Here is an 18,085-nt window from a genome sequence, read left to right as displayed (position 1 = left end):
TGTATATCTTTCTGAGCGTTTTCTATGCATGTATACCTATAAATACTTTATTAATAATGAGAATTTTTTGCTTTTTAATTTATTAGTGAAAACTTAAGCAGTATTAGCTAGTAGCAGGCACAAACCTACTTTCTAATGCTGAATACTAAATGCTTAATTATGGTAGCAGATTTCCTTTGATTGGAGGAATTGGGAAATGGTATTAGGTAAACTTCTGTATGGATAAACATTTAAAACACAAAATGTATTCTGTGGCATTAAGCCTCTGTGGTAGGCCTAGAGTTGAAGAATGTTGAACTCTGGGGTGTGGTTTTATATATGGGAAGTAAATAAACTCAACAGGTATTTCATTTTCATCTGAGTTATAAGTATGTAGAATGCAAAGCTATTCATTAAAAATAAGACATAGGAAGCAAGAGTCTTTCCCTTTGCTATTCTTTGGTCTACAGTCTCTTCGTTCATTTCCCCAAATTCTTGTTCTATTAAAACAATTGGTTCTCAATGATTTTTCCCTGCAGCATACTAGAAGAGTATGTCATTCATTGCCTTATATTAGATTTACTCATTAGAACAATGATTTTTACCCTGCCACCTGTAAATTACCTGTGGGAATATCTGCCATAATCTGTGGGAATATGTGTAAATTGGAAAGAATATTTCTCACAAGTGATTCTGATGGGCTCTTCAATGAAAATTGCTTTCTTAGCATTAAACTGCTATGGAATATATCATAACCAAAAATGAGGGTTTTTGTCTTTATTTTTTATTATTATTTTTTTAATCAGTGTGTGTCCTGTTTAGGGAGAGACTCTGAAGAATGATTTTTTTTTTTCTTTTTCTTTTGGTGGCTGTGCTGTAACTCATACCAGTCTTCTTGCTATAGAACCTGCTGTTTTTTTTTTTTTCTCCTAAACATCCTGAAACAGGTTTATCCAGTATTTAACCAGTGTTCAATTGTTAAAAAATTTCTCCATTCTAAATATACATTGCTTTGTTGAAATTAGCATTTCTTTTTTTAAAATAGAAGAGATTTCCTAGAAAATGAGCAAATTCTTTTGCTCTAGGGAAGACAAGAATTTTTATTATTAACTTAGATTTTGTAAATGATTCTGTTGCTAAACCTCAGGAAATGGATAAATGAGGTGTGTGTGCATATATATGCATATTTAGTATCTGTTTTATTGGGATTTAACTTTGTGAACCTAATTTGCAGTGGGTGAGGGGAAATACAAATATTTAATGTAGCGTTTCCCTCCTGGGATGATCTCCCCCAACAAGAGAACTGTGAGAATTACTCCTGTTGGTTTGTAAGGCCTAAGGGTCAAGAGTCATGTTGGGTTACTTTTTTGATGACTTTTCCTTGAACTATAGCATAATTTCACCTTGTTCCTTTAAATCTTTATAACTGCCAATCCTAGATTTACTTCTTATATGTGAAGGCCTCTCTACGAGGAGTTGAGCAGTGTTAAAGCATCGGTGATGCAGTCCATGGGGTCTCAGAGAGAAGTAGCACACCTCCCTTTTCATGTTTCCATATGCTTACTAGGACATCCCAGGCACTCTTTTATATTACCTAGTTGAGTTCTCTCAATAATCCTGTTAGGTAGATACTATTATTATCCTCATTTACATGATAAAAGAATCGGGGCACAGAATGGTTGCTAACTTGCCCATGGGCTCAGGGCTAGTTAGTGACAGAGCTGTGGATAGGATGTTATCCCGAAGCTTAGCATCAGGATTCATTTACTTCGCTGAGTCATGGTTGCTCACATTTGTGTGATGCTGTGAGTTCATATTTCTGAAAATTGGGATTTGGGGTTCAAAGTTTGAAGGCTTATGTACTTTATGATGATAACCTAGATTTTGGAGATTATATTAACTGATAGAAAAACAGAAGCCCACTGTCACACAAGTCATTAATGTTATAGCTGATACAATGTCCAGAATGAGAGTTAGCAGGAACAAATCCAGAAACAGAATTGGGAAGAAATATGGCACTGAGCTAGGACTGGCATTGACAGATGGTCAAAGTTGGCGGTTCTAGCTGCCACTTAGGCAATGTGGAAAGTTCTGCAAGTTGCCTACATCAGCATCAGTTTTTCCCTTCCTCCTAAATAACAGCCATTGATTTTTCACGAGCCTTTTTTGCAGCTGCTTCAGCCAATGAGCCATATTTAGTTGGATAGTATGTCTTAGGGTCTTTGGGTGCAATGAACTTAATGACTTTATGGAAGTGTCATCTTACATTATTTCTCATGCGTAGATTTCTTTGGAGGTCTGAGAACATTTGGGCAAAAGAGGACCTGTGGGGAAGGTTTTATTTGAAAGCTTACTATGAAGATTTGGAACATACTGTACTCCCGTATATAATAGTACAGTTGATAAGCCTAGTGTTTAAAATATTTCTAGAACTATGTGTTCCTATTCATGAAAGAACAGGGTCTGTTTTTGTGTTAATATTATAAAAATGGAATGCCCTCAAGGAAGACTATTAAAAAAAAAAGAATATTCAACATAAAAAGTTAATACCTTCTGCAGTAGAAATTTGGATTGCAGCTGAGGCTACACTAGTTACTATTGGTTATATGAGAAAAATACAGTTGTCTTGATTCAAATCAGCAGACTGATTAAGTTCATTTTTAAGGTAAAGATTGATGAGAATATCGTAATAGCAAATTAGAACTTAGAGACTTGCATTAATAGGTAATTTTTCTTCTAATTAAGTACTCTGATTAAAACTTCCCTTTGGGAGTAATAGGATGTTACCATCTGGCATATGGACTTTGAAAGAATTTGAATGTTAAATAATAAAGTTCAGGTTTTTTCTTGTATTCAATGGGTTTCAGTTCTCAAATATAGTGACATCCCAGAAGGATAATGGTAATGGTTTAGGGCCAGGCACAAACCACTTGTAATATCCCAAAGCTGAAGGTTATCTGCCCCTTGTTTTCCTGGCTGAGTTTTACTAATTGTCCTGAAGGTGAGAATTATTCAGTTTAATGTTAAGTAGTAAGAGTCTATGGGTAAAAAATTATAATCAAGCAGTTAAATTCTGCTACCACCTTCTTTTTGTAAATATATTTTGGATCTTAGGAATTAGGTTCTTAAAGTCTTATATTTAAAATTATATTACCAAGTCCTTCATGAAATTGCTGGACAGGAGAATAATTTTTATAGAATTTTGCTTTGAGGCTAATGGAAAAATGTAGACTCTGGAGTCAGATTTGAAATTTAATCCTGATTTAATCCTGAAACCATTTTAGTGACTTTGGACAAGGTATTAAACTTTTCTGAACTTGAATTTCATCATCTGAAAAATGAACATTGTCCTATATCCCTCATTATAACTAACAGTTATTAATGTGGTCACACTGTTTAGACACTTGCTAAACATTCATGTTTTTGTTGTTTCTTTAATTCATCCAATAATCCTTACCTTCAAGCATTGGCTATGTTCTTAATGTAGTACTTGGTATATTCTAGGCACTCAGAACAGGTTACTTTCCTTTCTTTGAATTCATTGGGCCTAAACCCAGTTTCATTTGTGTATCATTGTGACAATAAACAACATAATGTGTTGCAACACTCACAGGGATATGTATGTCTGATTATTTTGACTTCAAGGTATATGCTAAGTTAAAACATACAAAATATTGCTTTTTGTCTATCTTCTATTCATGAGTATAATGTCTATTAACACATTCCATGAGTGCTCATTTATTGATACTTAAAATATTACATACAAATATTTTAAAAATACTTCCAAATTATTAGAATGTGTATGATATATGGGCTTTGAATATATGATTTCATTTAAAAACAAAATAGTTACATAAATAAAAATGATGTATCATTTGAAAGGGAATTTCTCAATTTCGGGAATACTATTATGGGCTTATATTTCCATAAATCAGCGTATGGAGAGAGGTTAGGCAAAGCACCTGGAGCTAATGATCTTTTGGTAAATAAAAAATAAAATAGTAGCAACCATTTTAAAAATACATTTCAGCAACAGATGGTGGGACCAGAAAAATATGCAAACCATAAATTTACACTCTTGTTTAATTTTTTAAAACTCCTCCTCCTCTTCCTCTTTCTTCTTGTTTTTAATAGTAGAAGACAAATAGACTGTAAGGAACCAAAATAGAGCTGATAACAATTAACTGCTCTACAACCAATATATTTTGCAGTCTGTTGTCAGATAAACTTTGGCATTCTGTAGAGAAATAGGCAGTGAAGGAAAGCCAGGCATAAAAGTACTTAATCAAAGTGCCTATGGATGACATCATTATCCTGGACAGAATTTTTAAAATGACCTCTTTTCTGCTTGCACTTTTGCCCTGGATTTTGTCAAGCTGACCTCTATCATTTGTAAATCGAAGTACTTCAATTTCTTTTTACATGTCATTATTGTAGATACATCTAAACTTATAACACAAACTTTCTATGGTCACTGGTGCTATATATATTGTGAATGTTTGCTAAATACTGACTCTTTAGTGTTAGGTGAAAACAAAACTCAATATTCAGGCAGAATGTTTTCCAGTTTCTGCTTAACTATGCAAATTTGCATGCATTTCTGTAGAATCTGTTATGTTAGGGGACATTTTTTCTTGGTATGTAAATAAGAGACAATTTAGAGTAAGAAAAGTATCTGAAGAAACTAAATGGGATCTTTACATGGTTTCCAAAATTCAAGCCTACTTTAAGATGTATTTATTTGAGAGAGAGAGAGAAAGAGAATGTGCATGCATGCACACACGCACACAAGCAGGGGGAGGGGCAGAGGGAGAGGGAGAGAGAATCCTCGAGCAGATTCTGCGCTGATGCTCAAGATGGGGCTTGATCCCAGGACCCTGAGATCATGACCTGAGCTGAAACCAAGAGTCGGCCATTTAACCAACTGAGCCACCCAGGCACCCCCAAGCCTACTTTAAAGTGCAGCACTTATAATTTTTACCAAGGTTATTGCTGGCTTTTTTTTTTTTTTTTAAGTTGTATTTTTCATTTGTATGGAAGCTAATTATTTGATGATTATTTGGTAGCTATTATATGTATATGTGAATAATGACTAGTCCTAGTTTATTTCTATTATGGTCTCTGGAATAACGGTAAGTATCTTTTAAGAATTTTCTAGTGACTATTTTTTGTGTGATTTTCTTTTTCTCTCTCAAAATGAGCATAGTCAAGGATGGAATTAGTTTTGCTGTGAATGTGAATTTGTGAGATACAATGATTATTAGTGAAGCAGTTACTGTTGCTCTATATTTACCAAGAAAGTTTATACATGTGGTTCTTTGCACATGTGTTCTTTGTTTCTCATTTTCTCTTATTGAAGCCAAATTTTATTGAATGATTTATTGCTTAGGCATTTCTGATACTGTTTGTGGAGTTGGTGCCTAGTTTCCTACTGTTTACTATTGCTTGGAAACCTTACCTTCCTACAACCGGTCAAGAAGTTTGCTATTAAGAATTTTGGAAAGTCAATATTTTTAACCTAAACAAACCAGAGTTCCAGGCCCAGGTAGGTAGAGTTAGCATATTGTTCACTGGGTATTCTATAAAACCACTACTGAATGCACGGAGCAGCTATTTGAGAACTCTGGAAAGTAAATACAAGCAGTCCTTGTGGCTTGGTTTTGATATGCATGAGTTTCATTCCTCAGTTTGGCCAAATAACACTGGTCCCCAAACAACACAATTTGAATTTCAGTTAACAAAGTTTAGTAACTATGAGTAACTGCAAAAAGTACACACTTTGCTACTAGCTCTTCAGTTCACATATTACTATGTAAATAAGAGATGACTGCTTTTGAAGTCTGTTGCTGATTGCTCACAGATAGTAAAACATACAGTTGTGTTACTTTCTTGCCTTCTAATGATAAACCTGTGGTGTGCTCTTTTACAAAAATAAATAATAAGGGATCGGCTGATAGTAAAACAATAAAGTGAAAAGTGATAATGCTGGAAATGAAATGTGAATCATATTATGAAGGAGTTCTTTGTGGAGTTATAAAGAGATAGCTGCTGTTAGTGGGAATATCGATACTGTTGCTATTCAAGAGTCCCTAAGTATACAGCCAGAGGAATTTAGTGAAATCATTTTTAGGGAATGATAAATTCTTCTAAAGAGTTTATCCAGAGTAAAACATCCCATTTTTTCATTCCATTTATTTTTTGCTCTTCTATGCATTGCCTACAGTCATCCTAGAAAAACTATATACTGAGCAAACTAATCTTCCCCAGGCACTGTTCTAATTATTTTACATACTGTCTTATTGTGCCCTCAAAAAACAAAACAAAACAAACAAAAACAAAACAAAACTGAGAATTTTAGCTGCTGTGGTGTGAACTATGTGGATAAGAACCGAAGCAGAAGCAAAAGTAGCACCTCTGAGGAAATCACTGCCCGGCTTCCCTCCGGTCTTTCTGAATCATGATGCTTTCAATGATCACACCTCTTATTTGGACTACCCATTGACGCCTGGATGACTCCCTTTCATAGACTTGCTTTGCACTGTGGTCAGTCCTTTAGAGTTATATACTCTTTTTTCAGTTCATTAAATTTGACTTCTGTTTTGTCTCTAATTAGAGTCTTTCACATAGAGCCATCACAGAACTTTCAGAGCTCTGTGAGAATTTTAAAGTTTTATATTTTTATTTTATTTATTCATTCCTTTATTTTTAGAGATTTTATTTATTTATTTGACAGATAGAGCACAGGCAGGGGGAGCAGCAGAGGGAGAGGGAGAAGCAGGCTCCCGCTGAGCAGGGAGCCCAATGCGGGGCTCGATCTCAGGACCCCGGGATCATGACCTAAGCTGAAGGCAGACACTTAACCGACTGAGCCACCCAGGTGCCCTGATATTTTTATTTTAATGTTAATCTAAAAGCTTATGTAGTTTTACACAATTTCATTTATCTGCTAGTTTCCAAAATAATGAGTTCGTTTCCTAGCATGCTCAGTAGTGACCAGTGGTTTTTTTTCTCCTTTGAAGATTATTAACTCACAAATTTATGCATATTTGAAGTGTTTGAATCCATTGTAGGTAATATTTCCATTGATGCTCAAATTATTTCATCATTGCCTAGAGGGAGAGTTCTTTCTTTTTTTTTTTTAGATTTTATTTATTCATTTGAAACACACACATACAGAGAGAGAGCATGAGCAGCGGGAGAGGCAGAGGGAGAGGGAGAAGCAGGCTCCCTGCTGAGCCAGGAGCCCAATGATCCCAGGACCCTGGGATCATGACCTGAGCTGAAGGCAGACACTTAACCATCTGAGCCACCCAGGCGCCCCTGCCTAGAGGAGGACTTCTTGACTTCTAAGTTTAAAAGCATGTCTTGACAATTTGGATAAACTATTTTATAATTGCCATTCAGTTTCAGTGCCCAAGTTTTATTTGTATTCGTACCAGTACATAGTAGTAATGTTTCAATTATTTTAGTCTAATATCAAATGAATGGCGGTAAATGAATAGACCTAATATGTAAATAATACATTCATCTCAAGTTGAGGTGAAAAATATGGCATAACATATTCTGTGATGCTGCTTTTCCAGTCTTTCAGATAGGGGACATAGGTGGAAAATGGAACCATCATTTGGTACCTGCACGGGTAGCCATGCTAAACTCTTAGAACCTGTACTACTGGAGTCAGCACCACAGTCTTGTGTGGAGCATTGACTTAGCGTTCAGCAAAACAACATCATCCATCATAGTACATTAATCTTAAATTGAGTTTTATTAGTGTTTTTTTTTTCCCCCCATTTAATTTCAAGTTTGATTTGTTTTGGCACCTAGTTAGGGGTTAAAATCCTGAAGAGTTTAAAACAATTTTTATAATTTTATTATTTCTTTATCTCTGTGTTTTTATGTTTTAGGAGTTATCAGATTTGGTTTCATATATCACAATTAGATTTTATGCAGTATCTCTTGTGTTATTGCTACTTTAAGTGTAGGGTTTTTTTTTTAAAGATTTTACTTATTTGAGATAGAGTGAGAGAGAGAGCACAGGTGGGGGTGGGGGGGTTGTCAGAGGGAGAGGGACAAGCAGACACCCGCTGAGCAGGGAGCTGGACACTGGGTTTGATCCGAGGACCCAAGATCATCACCTGAGCCCAAGGCAGATGCTTAACCAACTGAGCCACCCAGGTGCCCCATGAAGTGTAGGTTTTAATTCAATTATATTTTCAGTTTTGTATCTTAGGAGGAGGACCTGTTTTTGCCATGATACTTGTAGGAGTAATTAAAAAATATTTGTCTCATTTACCTTTTACATTATAGTTTTTGGTCTTTATATATCAGCCTGTTCATCTATTCAGTGGTGTATGATAGATCTTTTTAGAATTTTAAAATGAGGTTGCTAGGTAGTTTGTCTAACTTTTTATCTTATTTCTGAAATGATTAAATTTCCAACATTTGTTATTACTTCTAGATTTTGGGGTAATGGATCATTTCTCTTATTGTGTAATATTTTCCATATGGTTCCATGATGGGGTTTTTTTTTTGTTGTTGTTTTTATTAGTAGGGAGTGTGTGTGTGTGTGTGTGTGTGTGTGTGTGTGTGTAAATTCATTTTATTCATCAGCATTTAGCTACAGTTTAGGATTTGTTAGCAGTAAGCCCACATGAAAAGGATGATGGCAAGTTCTCCTTCTGGCATTGCTAGATAAGATTATTTTGGATAACCTCACCTGTTCAGAACAACTAGAAAGGCAAAAAAAAAAAAAAAAAAAAAAGAAAAGTAAAAAGTATTATGAATCTATCAGAGAACAACCAAGCAAGTGAGGGATTTTGTAGTCTAGATCTGGTAAAGATCTGTCAAAAATGGAAGTCCAGAAGGATGAGTTGTGCATTTGTGACTCTTCTTCGTGTAAGGCGGTCGCTGATTTCAAAAGAGATGGCTTAGAAGCAGAGAGGATAGGATCAAAGCTTTCCATAGACTGGAGAGGCCAGAGAGACCAAAACTGGAATTCAGGAATCTACAGGCTTTCATTGGAGACACCAAAGAATGATAGCCTAGGAAAAATGATGAGCTGAAAATGAGAGAAGTGATGAACTGAAAATAGACCTGTTCTGATGGGGGCAGAAGCCCAGCTTTGAATCATCTTGGTTCCTAACTAGATTAAGGTTATTTGGGTTTCCTAGTGACCCTAGCCTGACTTCCTGCTAGAAGCAAAACCAAATCCCTTCTGGAGGAAGATGTCATCATCCAGAGCTTTAAATAATCTCCACAATTTTTCATATACAATGTCTATTGCATGATAATCAGGCATAAGAAAATATAAGAGGTGACTGAAAATCAAGGGAAAAAACCAGACAATAGAAACATACATAAGAATATAAAAAAAATTCTGATTAACCTGTTCAAGAAATTAAAAGACAAGATTGAGAATTTTGACAAAGAATTGGAAACTCCAAAAAAGAACCAAATGAAAATTACAGAAACTGAATAATATAACTAAAATAAGCAAATAAATAGACCAATCCTGTTAAAGTATGGATTAAATAGCAGTTGGTATTTCATTGAAGAGAGAATTAATGAATTAGGCCAGCATAAGATACCCAAAAAAGAAAAATGGACAAATGAAAGGATGAATAATATAGAAAAGAGCATGAATGACATATAGGATTTGGTAGAAAGATTACTTGAATATAACCAGATTTTCAGAAAGAGAGGGAGGAGAGAAAGGGCGGAAACAATGTTTGAAGAGATGATGGCTGAGAATTTATAACACAGGAAAGATATCAAGGTAGAGATTCCATGATCTCTATGGGTCAAAAATGGGATAGCTACATATAAAACTTCACATTGTTATATCACAGTAAAACCATTGACAGAGTCAAACAAAATCTTAATAATTAGAGCTAGAAAGGGCAGACTATCCACAAGAAAAGCAATAACAAGAAATGACCGCTTTTGTTTCTAAAAGGATACTGTCATCAGGCCTCACTTGAAAGATGTGAATAATAAAGATAAACACAGAAAAAGTTAATAGAGCTGGTTCTGTCACTAACTTGTGTGATCTAAAGTCATTTTATATTTCTAATCCCTTTTTCATGTTCCAGTTTAGATTTGAGCTTCTTAACATGGTTTAATTTTATTCAGAGCTTATCATAGGTTACTGATACACTATTTCGTGTTCACTGTAAAATCGTTGGTCTACTTATATGTTAGATTTAATTTTATTTTACTTACGTATAAATGATTCTCAAGGTAGACCTTGTTTTCCTGGGCCTTCTCTTTGTATTTCTCTGGATTAATAGACTGGGTCCTATAGCCAGTGAATGCTCAGGCAGGATGGTATCTTGTATATTCCAAATTAGGGAAGCAGGGGACAGGAGTGCAGAAATATTAGCCTCCCCCCCACCCCCCAGAAATGAGAGCAACATTAGAGGTGCATTCCTGAAATTTTATTTCTTTAATCCAGACATTTTATCCTTGGTTCTGCAGAAGAGCTAAATCCAAATAACCAAAATGAGAAAGGATTTGCTCATTTGTCATTCATATTCTGTTTCATCTGTGCTTTCTCTTCAACTGAGGTTGCTTTTTTCCTGCACGGTTCCCCAAGGAAACCAAATTGTTCTCTCCATAAGTGGTCTTCTACTCTTTAATTCTGGCTGAATTTAGGAAACCCTGTCCTGTCAATCATTTGTTTTAACATTCTCTTTAAAGAGTTATGGGTGATTTGTTCTATGGATCTATGCATTATTTTTATTATTTTTTATTTATCCTTGGATAAGATATCTAGACCTGAAGTTGCCCAGTAGTTCAGGGTATGTGGATTTCCCTCAGCTTTTCTCTCTGTTACCTTGGATTTCAGTTGAATCCTCTTTTCAGGTCTGTAGCTGTGTATAGCTCTGGACATTATTCTTTGTATTTGGTGTCTTTTTATTTAATGCAGCTCTTTAGGTCTAAAAGTTGTCTTATATCCCCTACTGGCTGACTCCTTAATAATCTGAAGAGAGCGTTTGGACAACTCTATTCTCTAGTATGTATTAACAGTCTGACATCTGACCACATAGTTTTCTGGTATTTGAAGTCTTTGAATGAATGAAAACGATGTTCTGATATGCAATTGGGCAATGTACATTATTTTAATAGCAGAAGTCACTGTGATAACTGGTTAGTTTCCTATTTGTTATAGACCTGGGGCTTCTGAAGGAATATTTAGAAGGAAGGCAGACGCTCTCTCTTCTTTCAGATATATGGCCTTGTTATGTTTCTAAGTATGGGTGGCACATCAATTAGACATTTAATCTGGTTTTGTAAGCCCTTAGGTAGTAGATCAGTTTTTCACATTCTGCTGATAGACGGAATAGGTAGCAACAGATGCCTTTTAAAACCAGATGTTAGAATTGGTTCTGAGAATATTTATCTTTACTATGTTTATAGTTCTTAACATACCTTACTTCAAAATTTTTTCTGATATAAATTCTCTTTTGGAACTCAGATAATTTCAGAAATCGCTTTAAAAATCTCTTGTTTGTTTGTATTTGGAATTGTTTAGAGAGAATAACTTTTCCTTCATTATATTCTTTAATTTAGTTAAAAGAAAGCTTGGAACAATCAATAGGCCAACTGCGGAGTCAACGTTTATTGAGAAACTCAGGAGGGAGAAGTATTTCTGTTACAAGTCTGAGTGCAAGTGACCTCGATGGTGGCACTGTGACAGGTAAACTCTTCAGATTTTTTTTTTTTTTTTAAAGATTTTATTTATTTATTTGAGAGAGAGAATGAGATAGAGAGAGCATGAGAGGGGGGAGGGTCAGAAGGAGAAGCAGACTCCCTGCTGAGCAGGGAGCCCGATGTGGGACTTGATCCCGGGACTCCAGGATCATGACCTGAGCCGAAGGCAGTCGCTTAACCAACTGAGCCACCCAGGCGCCCCTCTTCAGATGTTTTGAAAACTCTTTTTTGTTTTACAAATATTCCTGAAGTCCATTATTGGATACATTTAGTCTTTGGAGAAATAGGACCCATATACAATATCATACAAATAAGGTTAAGAAGATGCAGTTGTCAGTAATTTTGTGGTGACTATTTTGAAATATGTTCAGTAGGACTTTGTTATTCTATTGCTTTTGTTCTCAGACTTGATAGACTACATAGAGTTTTACTTGACAAAACTTGGATTTAATTGTCTGTCCCTAATCAAAACGAATACACAAATAGGATTTACTGTGTGGTGTACTTTCTAGATGAGAAGTCTTGTCCCGGCTTCATAGTTTTTCAAAGTCTGATTAAGAACTATCCTATGACACTTGTTAAGAACAGGTGAATTTTATCTTTGGTGCCAAGCTAGATTTCAACAGCTGGATTAAAGATGTAACACTTGGTTTGCCTGTAGTTAATCTTAATACTTTCCTACAACACTGAGATCACATTTGAATGGAAAAGACTTAGAATAGAAAAGAACAGAGAAGTCTGCAGTGAAGAGAGGTGATTTACATAGAAGTGAACATTAGTAGCCCACATTGTTAATATTGCTGTTGATCATAATAAGGATTAAAAATTGGACACAATTAGCTATTTTTATGTAGTTTTTATTGATTTTTTTAAACAATGTTCAGATTTTAGATTACTTTGTTGTTTGAAAAATTGTTTATTAATTTATATTTTAGAAAGACAAAGTTATTTTTATTTGCCAATTTATTATTTTTAAATAAGGGAAATACTATATTACATCTTTGAAAAGTATAGCAAATTAAAATCTTTGATGTTTTCTATCTCCAGGTTATTTCTGTTGCTCATTTTATCTGCTTTAAGAGCAAGATTAGTGCTGATTTTGTGGCCCTAGCAAGATACTTGGGAAATAGTCTGGGTTAGGGCCTGTGTATATATATTTTCTGAACAAAATTTTAGATTGTTTCTTCTGCATGTTTTTATTCTCTTTTTTTCTTTTATCTCTAAAGAGAGCTACCGGTTTCCACCTACCTCACCCCTCAAGGACTATGGGGATCAACAGGGTACTAAGCGAATTAGGTCCAGAACTGGTGTCCGATTTGTTCGGGAGCCTGACGACGTGGGCCAGGTATTTTGTATTATTCTGTAATCTCTATTTGATATATATATATTTTTAAACCAAGTAAACTATTTTATTTTCAATAAATAATTATCATTTACTTTGAATTTTGTAATGGAGGAGGATGTTTTGTGGAACATTTAAAGGTGAGTTAAGCTGGACATGTTTTGTTTCCTTGTTCGGGTGGCTCACTCTTCTGTAAGCCTGCTAAGTCAGCTACTTTGTTTCATATAAACAAGTTAGTCGTGTGGTTAACCTATTGATTTTTTTCATTAGTGTTTTTCTGATTATTGAATCGCTGATGGAGCTACTTAATAGAAGCTACTTATACTTTTTTCATGTATTTCATGTATTCACTGAAGATTTTGGATGTATTAGTTCTACAGATATATTTCTTTTTCTACTTTAAACTTCCCTACAAGAGCTGAAAAAATGTTTCTTGTTGCCTTGGGTAGCTAAATTAATTAGATAAGGACTAGAGGATGTTGCTGACTTTGACGTCTGTGTTTTGGTTGTTTCAGGATTGCGGGCTTAAAGTTTGTCAGGATACTCACCTGTAGCTTTTACTTGTTATAGCTTAAGATAGAAGTAACAGAACCAAGTGCACAAGAAGATGCCTTGTAGAAACTTTTCCTTTACTGTGTTACTTATTTTTTTGGTAGGTGCAACTTGCTAGAGTGGATTATATAATGAAGCCTGGAGCAGAGAACAATATCCTAGCATGATTCATTTACTCTTTCATTCTGTTTATTTAGTGCTAGTATTCTGGGACAGTGCTTGTGCTTGGAAACAGGAATAAGTAAAACTTGCCTTTTCCTGGAGCTTGTAATCTGGGTGGGGGGGGGGTGGGGTGCTACTTATTAATCAAATAAGTACACAAATACACCCTTAACTGTGAGCTGAGTTGCAAGCTACAACAGAAAGCATAGGGCCATGGGAGTGTGTGGTAGAGGGACTTGCCCCAGTCAGGGAAGGTTTCCTGAAGAAAGGCTGATGGGCTGAGACCTGAAAGTTGAGTGAGTCATTTTAGGTAGAACAAATACTTTGGCAGAAGGAAGCTAACACCTATGAGCAACTTAAAGAAGGCCATGTGGCTGAAGACATATGAAGGGCTGAGACTCTGCACAGCCTTGTAAGGGGGTGACAGTTATTTTGAAAAGATCACTCCACCTCTAGTGTGGAAAAATGGAATCAGTGTGGGCAAACCAATTAAGAGGATATTGCTGTGTTGTGGGTGTGAGATGCTAGTTACTTGGATTAGGATAAATGGAGTTGGAGAGAATGGGGTTGGGGGTAGACTTAAAAGCTATTTGGTGGGTAAAATAAAAGGTCTTGAAGATCAGATGACCATTTGGGGAGGGTGGGAATGATTGAAAAGGAGGTGTCAAGGTTGAGTCCTAGGGTTCTGATTTGCAAAACTGGAAAACCATGGCAAAACCCAAGTGAATGGTCTGCTCTTCATTTACTGTATTACCTCCACTCCTTTCTTTTTAACTGTTCTTCCTGAATTTAAGTCTCTTAAGATGACCTTTAGCTCCACATTGACTGTGTACTTTCTTTTTTTTTTTTTTTAAGATTTTATTTATTTATTTGACAGAGAGAGACACAGTGAGAGAGGGAACACAAGCAGGGGGAGTGGGAAAGGGAGAAGCAGGCTTCCTGCCGAGCAGGGAGCCCGATGTGGGGCTCGATCCCAGGACCCTGGGATCATGACCTGAGCCGAAGGCAGACGCTTAACGACTGAGCCACCCAGGAGCCCCGACTGTGTACTTTCTTAATGCCCTGCACATCATTTGTCATTTTGTTTGCATGTCTATCTCCCATGTTAAATTCTGAGCCCCTTGTTTCCTACCAGAATTGCCGGCACTGATTAGTTGCTCAATGTGCATTTGTTGAAATGAATGAATTTGTTGTTTCTGCAAATCTCTATAACTTAATTTTTTGTTGTAAATTATAGTATACACATACATATGTGGTATACATATTTACAGTTAAAAGTACACTAATTTAAAGAAAAATTCATGTAACCACCACCCAGGCCAAGAATCAGAGCATTATCATACCCCTAAAGGCTCTTTTACACTCTTCCTTTCCCCAAGGGCTGTCAGCTATCCTGACTTTTATATTAATCATTCTCTTGCTTTAAAAATAAAACAAAACAAAACATTTGCACTACTTACATCTTGTTTAGTATTCCCTTTGTTTAAACTTTATATAAATGGAATAATAATGTATGTCTTCTTTTGCTTTTTTTCAATTGATATTACATTTTTGACATTCAGCCTTACTAACGTGTAGGTAGGTTTGAGCATTTCATTTTTACTGCTATATTATACTCCACTGGGAGAATATATCACAATTTATTTATATCCATTCTTTTTTTTTTTTTTTTAAAGATTTTATTTATTTATTTCACAGCACAAGCAGGGGGAATGGCAGGCAGAGGGAGAGGGAGAAGCAGGCTCCCCACAGAGCAAGGGAAGCCTGATATGGGACTCAATCCCAGGACCCCGGGATCATGACCTGAGCTGAAGGCAGTTGCTTAACCAACTGAGCCACCCAGGCACCTTATCCATTCTGTTCTTTTTTCTTTTTTCAAGATTGTGTTTATTTATCTGACAGAGAGAGACACGGCGAGAGAGGGAACACAAGCAGGGGGAGTGGGAGAGGGAGAAGCAGGCTTCCCGCAAAGCAGGGAGCCCGATGCGGGGCTCAATCCCAGGACCCTGGGATCATGACCTGAACTGAAGGCAGACGCTTAACGACTGAGCCACCCAGGCGCTCCTCCATTCTATTCTTAATGGGCTTTTGGTTTATTTTCGGTGTTCTCATTATGAACAGTGTTGCTCCAAACATTATTGTACATGGTTCCTGGTGCACGTGGGTAAGAGTTTCTCTGCAGTGTGGATTGGCATACTATGGCATGTGGTCTAGTTGAATAGGGTTATTGTGTAACACAGCCATGCTCATTTGTTTATGGCTACTTCTGTGCTAAAATGGCAGCATTGAGTAATTTAGACAGCGATCATATAGCCTGAAAGCCTGAAATATTTGCTGTTGTACTCTTTACAGAAAAAGTTTGCTGACTTTTTTTTAAATTTTTTTTTAGGGTATCTAAAAGGCCCAGAATTACTGTACTATAAAGGATGTGATGGTTTATATATAAAAAGTTATATGTAACTTTTTAAAAATTGCTTTTCTTTGGAAAAATATTTCTTTCAGAATAGACATGTATTTTATTATGTCTTAATAACATTATAAAATTTGGGCATTAGTGCAAAAAATAAGTTCTTACTAACCTTCGTGAATCTTCATGGAAGAATTAAACAGAATCCTAAATGGATAACTGTGTTTTGTCTTTACCAGCTTCATGCTTTTCATCAGTCCCTCCGAGACCTGAGCAGTGAACAAGTTCGGCTTGGAGATGATTTCAATCGGGAACTTGCCAGAAGAAGCCGGTAAAAGCAGAATATGGTTTTTGTTGGAGGCATGAGTTATTAGAAGAACACAATAAGTTCTGTAATTGACATATTTACATGAATTTAAAAAACAGTGCTGTTTTTATACTAGTATTTTAAAATTTATTAAAGGAACAGTTTAAAAATCCTTTGAATTTAGAATGTACTATGACTCCTTGTTAGACAAATTAATTTCATATATATTTTTAAAGATTTTTACTTATTTATTTGAGAGAGAGAGAGAGAGCGTGCGCTCTCGTACATGAGCAGGCGGAGGAGCAGAGGGAGAGGGATAAGCTGACTCCCTACTGAGCAGGGAGCCTTCATCAGGGCTTGATCCCAGGACCCTGAGATCATGACCTGAGCCGAAGGCAGATGCTTAACAGACTGAGCCACCCAGGTGCCCCTAATTTCATATTTTTAAAAACATTTTAACTTACTATACTGGAGTGCTGCCATTACAGAGAGATACATTGTGAGACCTTAGCAAAGAGGTCGATTTGCAAATACATTGGAGGGGGTGAGAGGCAGAGGCAGAGACCAATCTGATATTTTAGCTTTCAGTTGAAATCTTCAAAAGTGAGTGGTTTATATCTGACAAGTCTTTGCAGTTTTATCAATTCTGGGTAGTCCCCAACAAGTATCACTTTATTTAAAATTTCTTCACTGTCTTTTCATTTTCATCATCAGCAGTGACAGTTGCTTTTCATTTGGAGGCCATATTTTTACAAGAAACCAAACTTTTTATCCCTTCTCAAGAGTCACAATCTATAGACAACAGTGATGAGGGAACAACAAAGCTGAGTGGAAGTTTGTTTACCAAGTTCACTTGCTAACTCCCATTCCAGCTGACAAAATCATTCCACACACCAGCTTTGTGTTGCTATAGCAAAGATGGGGTCAAAGCTATAAATGTAAATCTGTGATTATCAACTGTAGTCTATATAACTTACCTGCCTTTAAATGAGGAAGGCAGGAAATTTAGTAATAAGAATTAAATACCTTACTATTACTCCTACTACTAGTAGTTAATGTTATTGAACAGTTACTTCATGTCAGATAGATTTAGGTTTAAATTTTACAACAACCCAAATTATTATTATTATCATTATTATTTTTTCCAATTTTTGGATATGGAAAGGGGCACAGAGAGATGAAGTAACAACTTGCTGGAGTTCAAATGGGGTATGTGGTCTAGTCAGGATTCAGATGTAGGCATATGGCCCCAGAGTATTTGCTCTTTACCACTTATGGAACCACCTGTGGTTCAAGATCATTTCTTGATATAGCTGGTATGAATAAAGAAATTAAGTTCCTGAATTTTGAGCTATATTGTTGAGCTATGTTTATTGTTAATCTTTTAAGCCAGTAAGGGTTAGTTAATTAAAAACTAGGTGTTTAGTTTTGACAAGTTAATAAAATTAGTAGAATGGTGTCAGCATTCTAATATAGTATGTTCTTGGATTGCTTTATTATGTAGCTTTTACACATTTGAAGAAAGGGTACAAATTAAGCACTAGGAACATGAATTTTAGAAATTTATCCTATAAGAAGACAAAGGGGAAGTTGTAGGGATGATTTATTTATTTAGTTTAAATGA

At 35.8% G+C, this 18,085-nt stretch overlaps 1 protein-coding gene across 2 annotated transcripts in view; it reads left to right on the top strand.

The window, feature by feature from the left end:
* The window catches only part of CEP128 (centrosomal protein 128), a 387,410-nt gene that overhangs the window by 22,416 nt on the left and 346,909 nt on the right, over positions 1–18,085 (top strand). For both annotated transcript variants that reach the window (XM_036093994.2, XM_078054045.1), the window contains 3 exons: positions 11,551–11,677; positions 12,918–13,036; positions 16,394–16,485. In XM_036093994.2, coding sequence (XP_035949887.2) covers positions 11,551–11,677; positions 12,918–13,036; positions 16,394–16,485 — 338 coding nt within the window. The remainder of the gene's footprint in view (positions 1–11,550; positions 11,678–12,917; positions 13,037–16,393; positions 16,486–18,085) is intronic.

This window comes from Halichoerus grypus, chromosome 8 (assembly GCF_964656455.1).
Source record: "Halichoerus grypus chromosome 8, mHalGry1.hap1.1, whole genome shotgun sequence".
Lineage (NCBI taxonomy): Eukaryota > Metazoa > Chordata > Mammalia > Carnivora > Phocidae > Halichoerus > Halichoerus grypus.
Note: the sequence above shows the minus strand (reverse complement) of the source record. Positions and strands in the feature narration are given on the sequence as shown.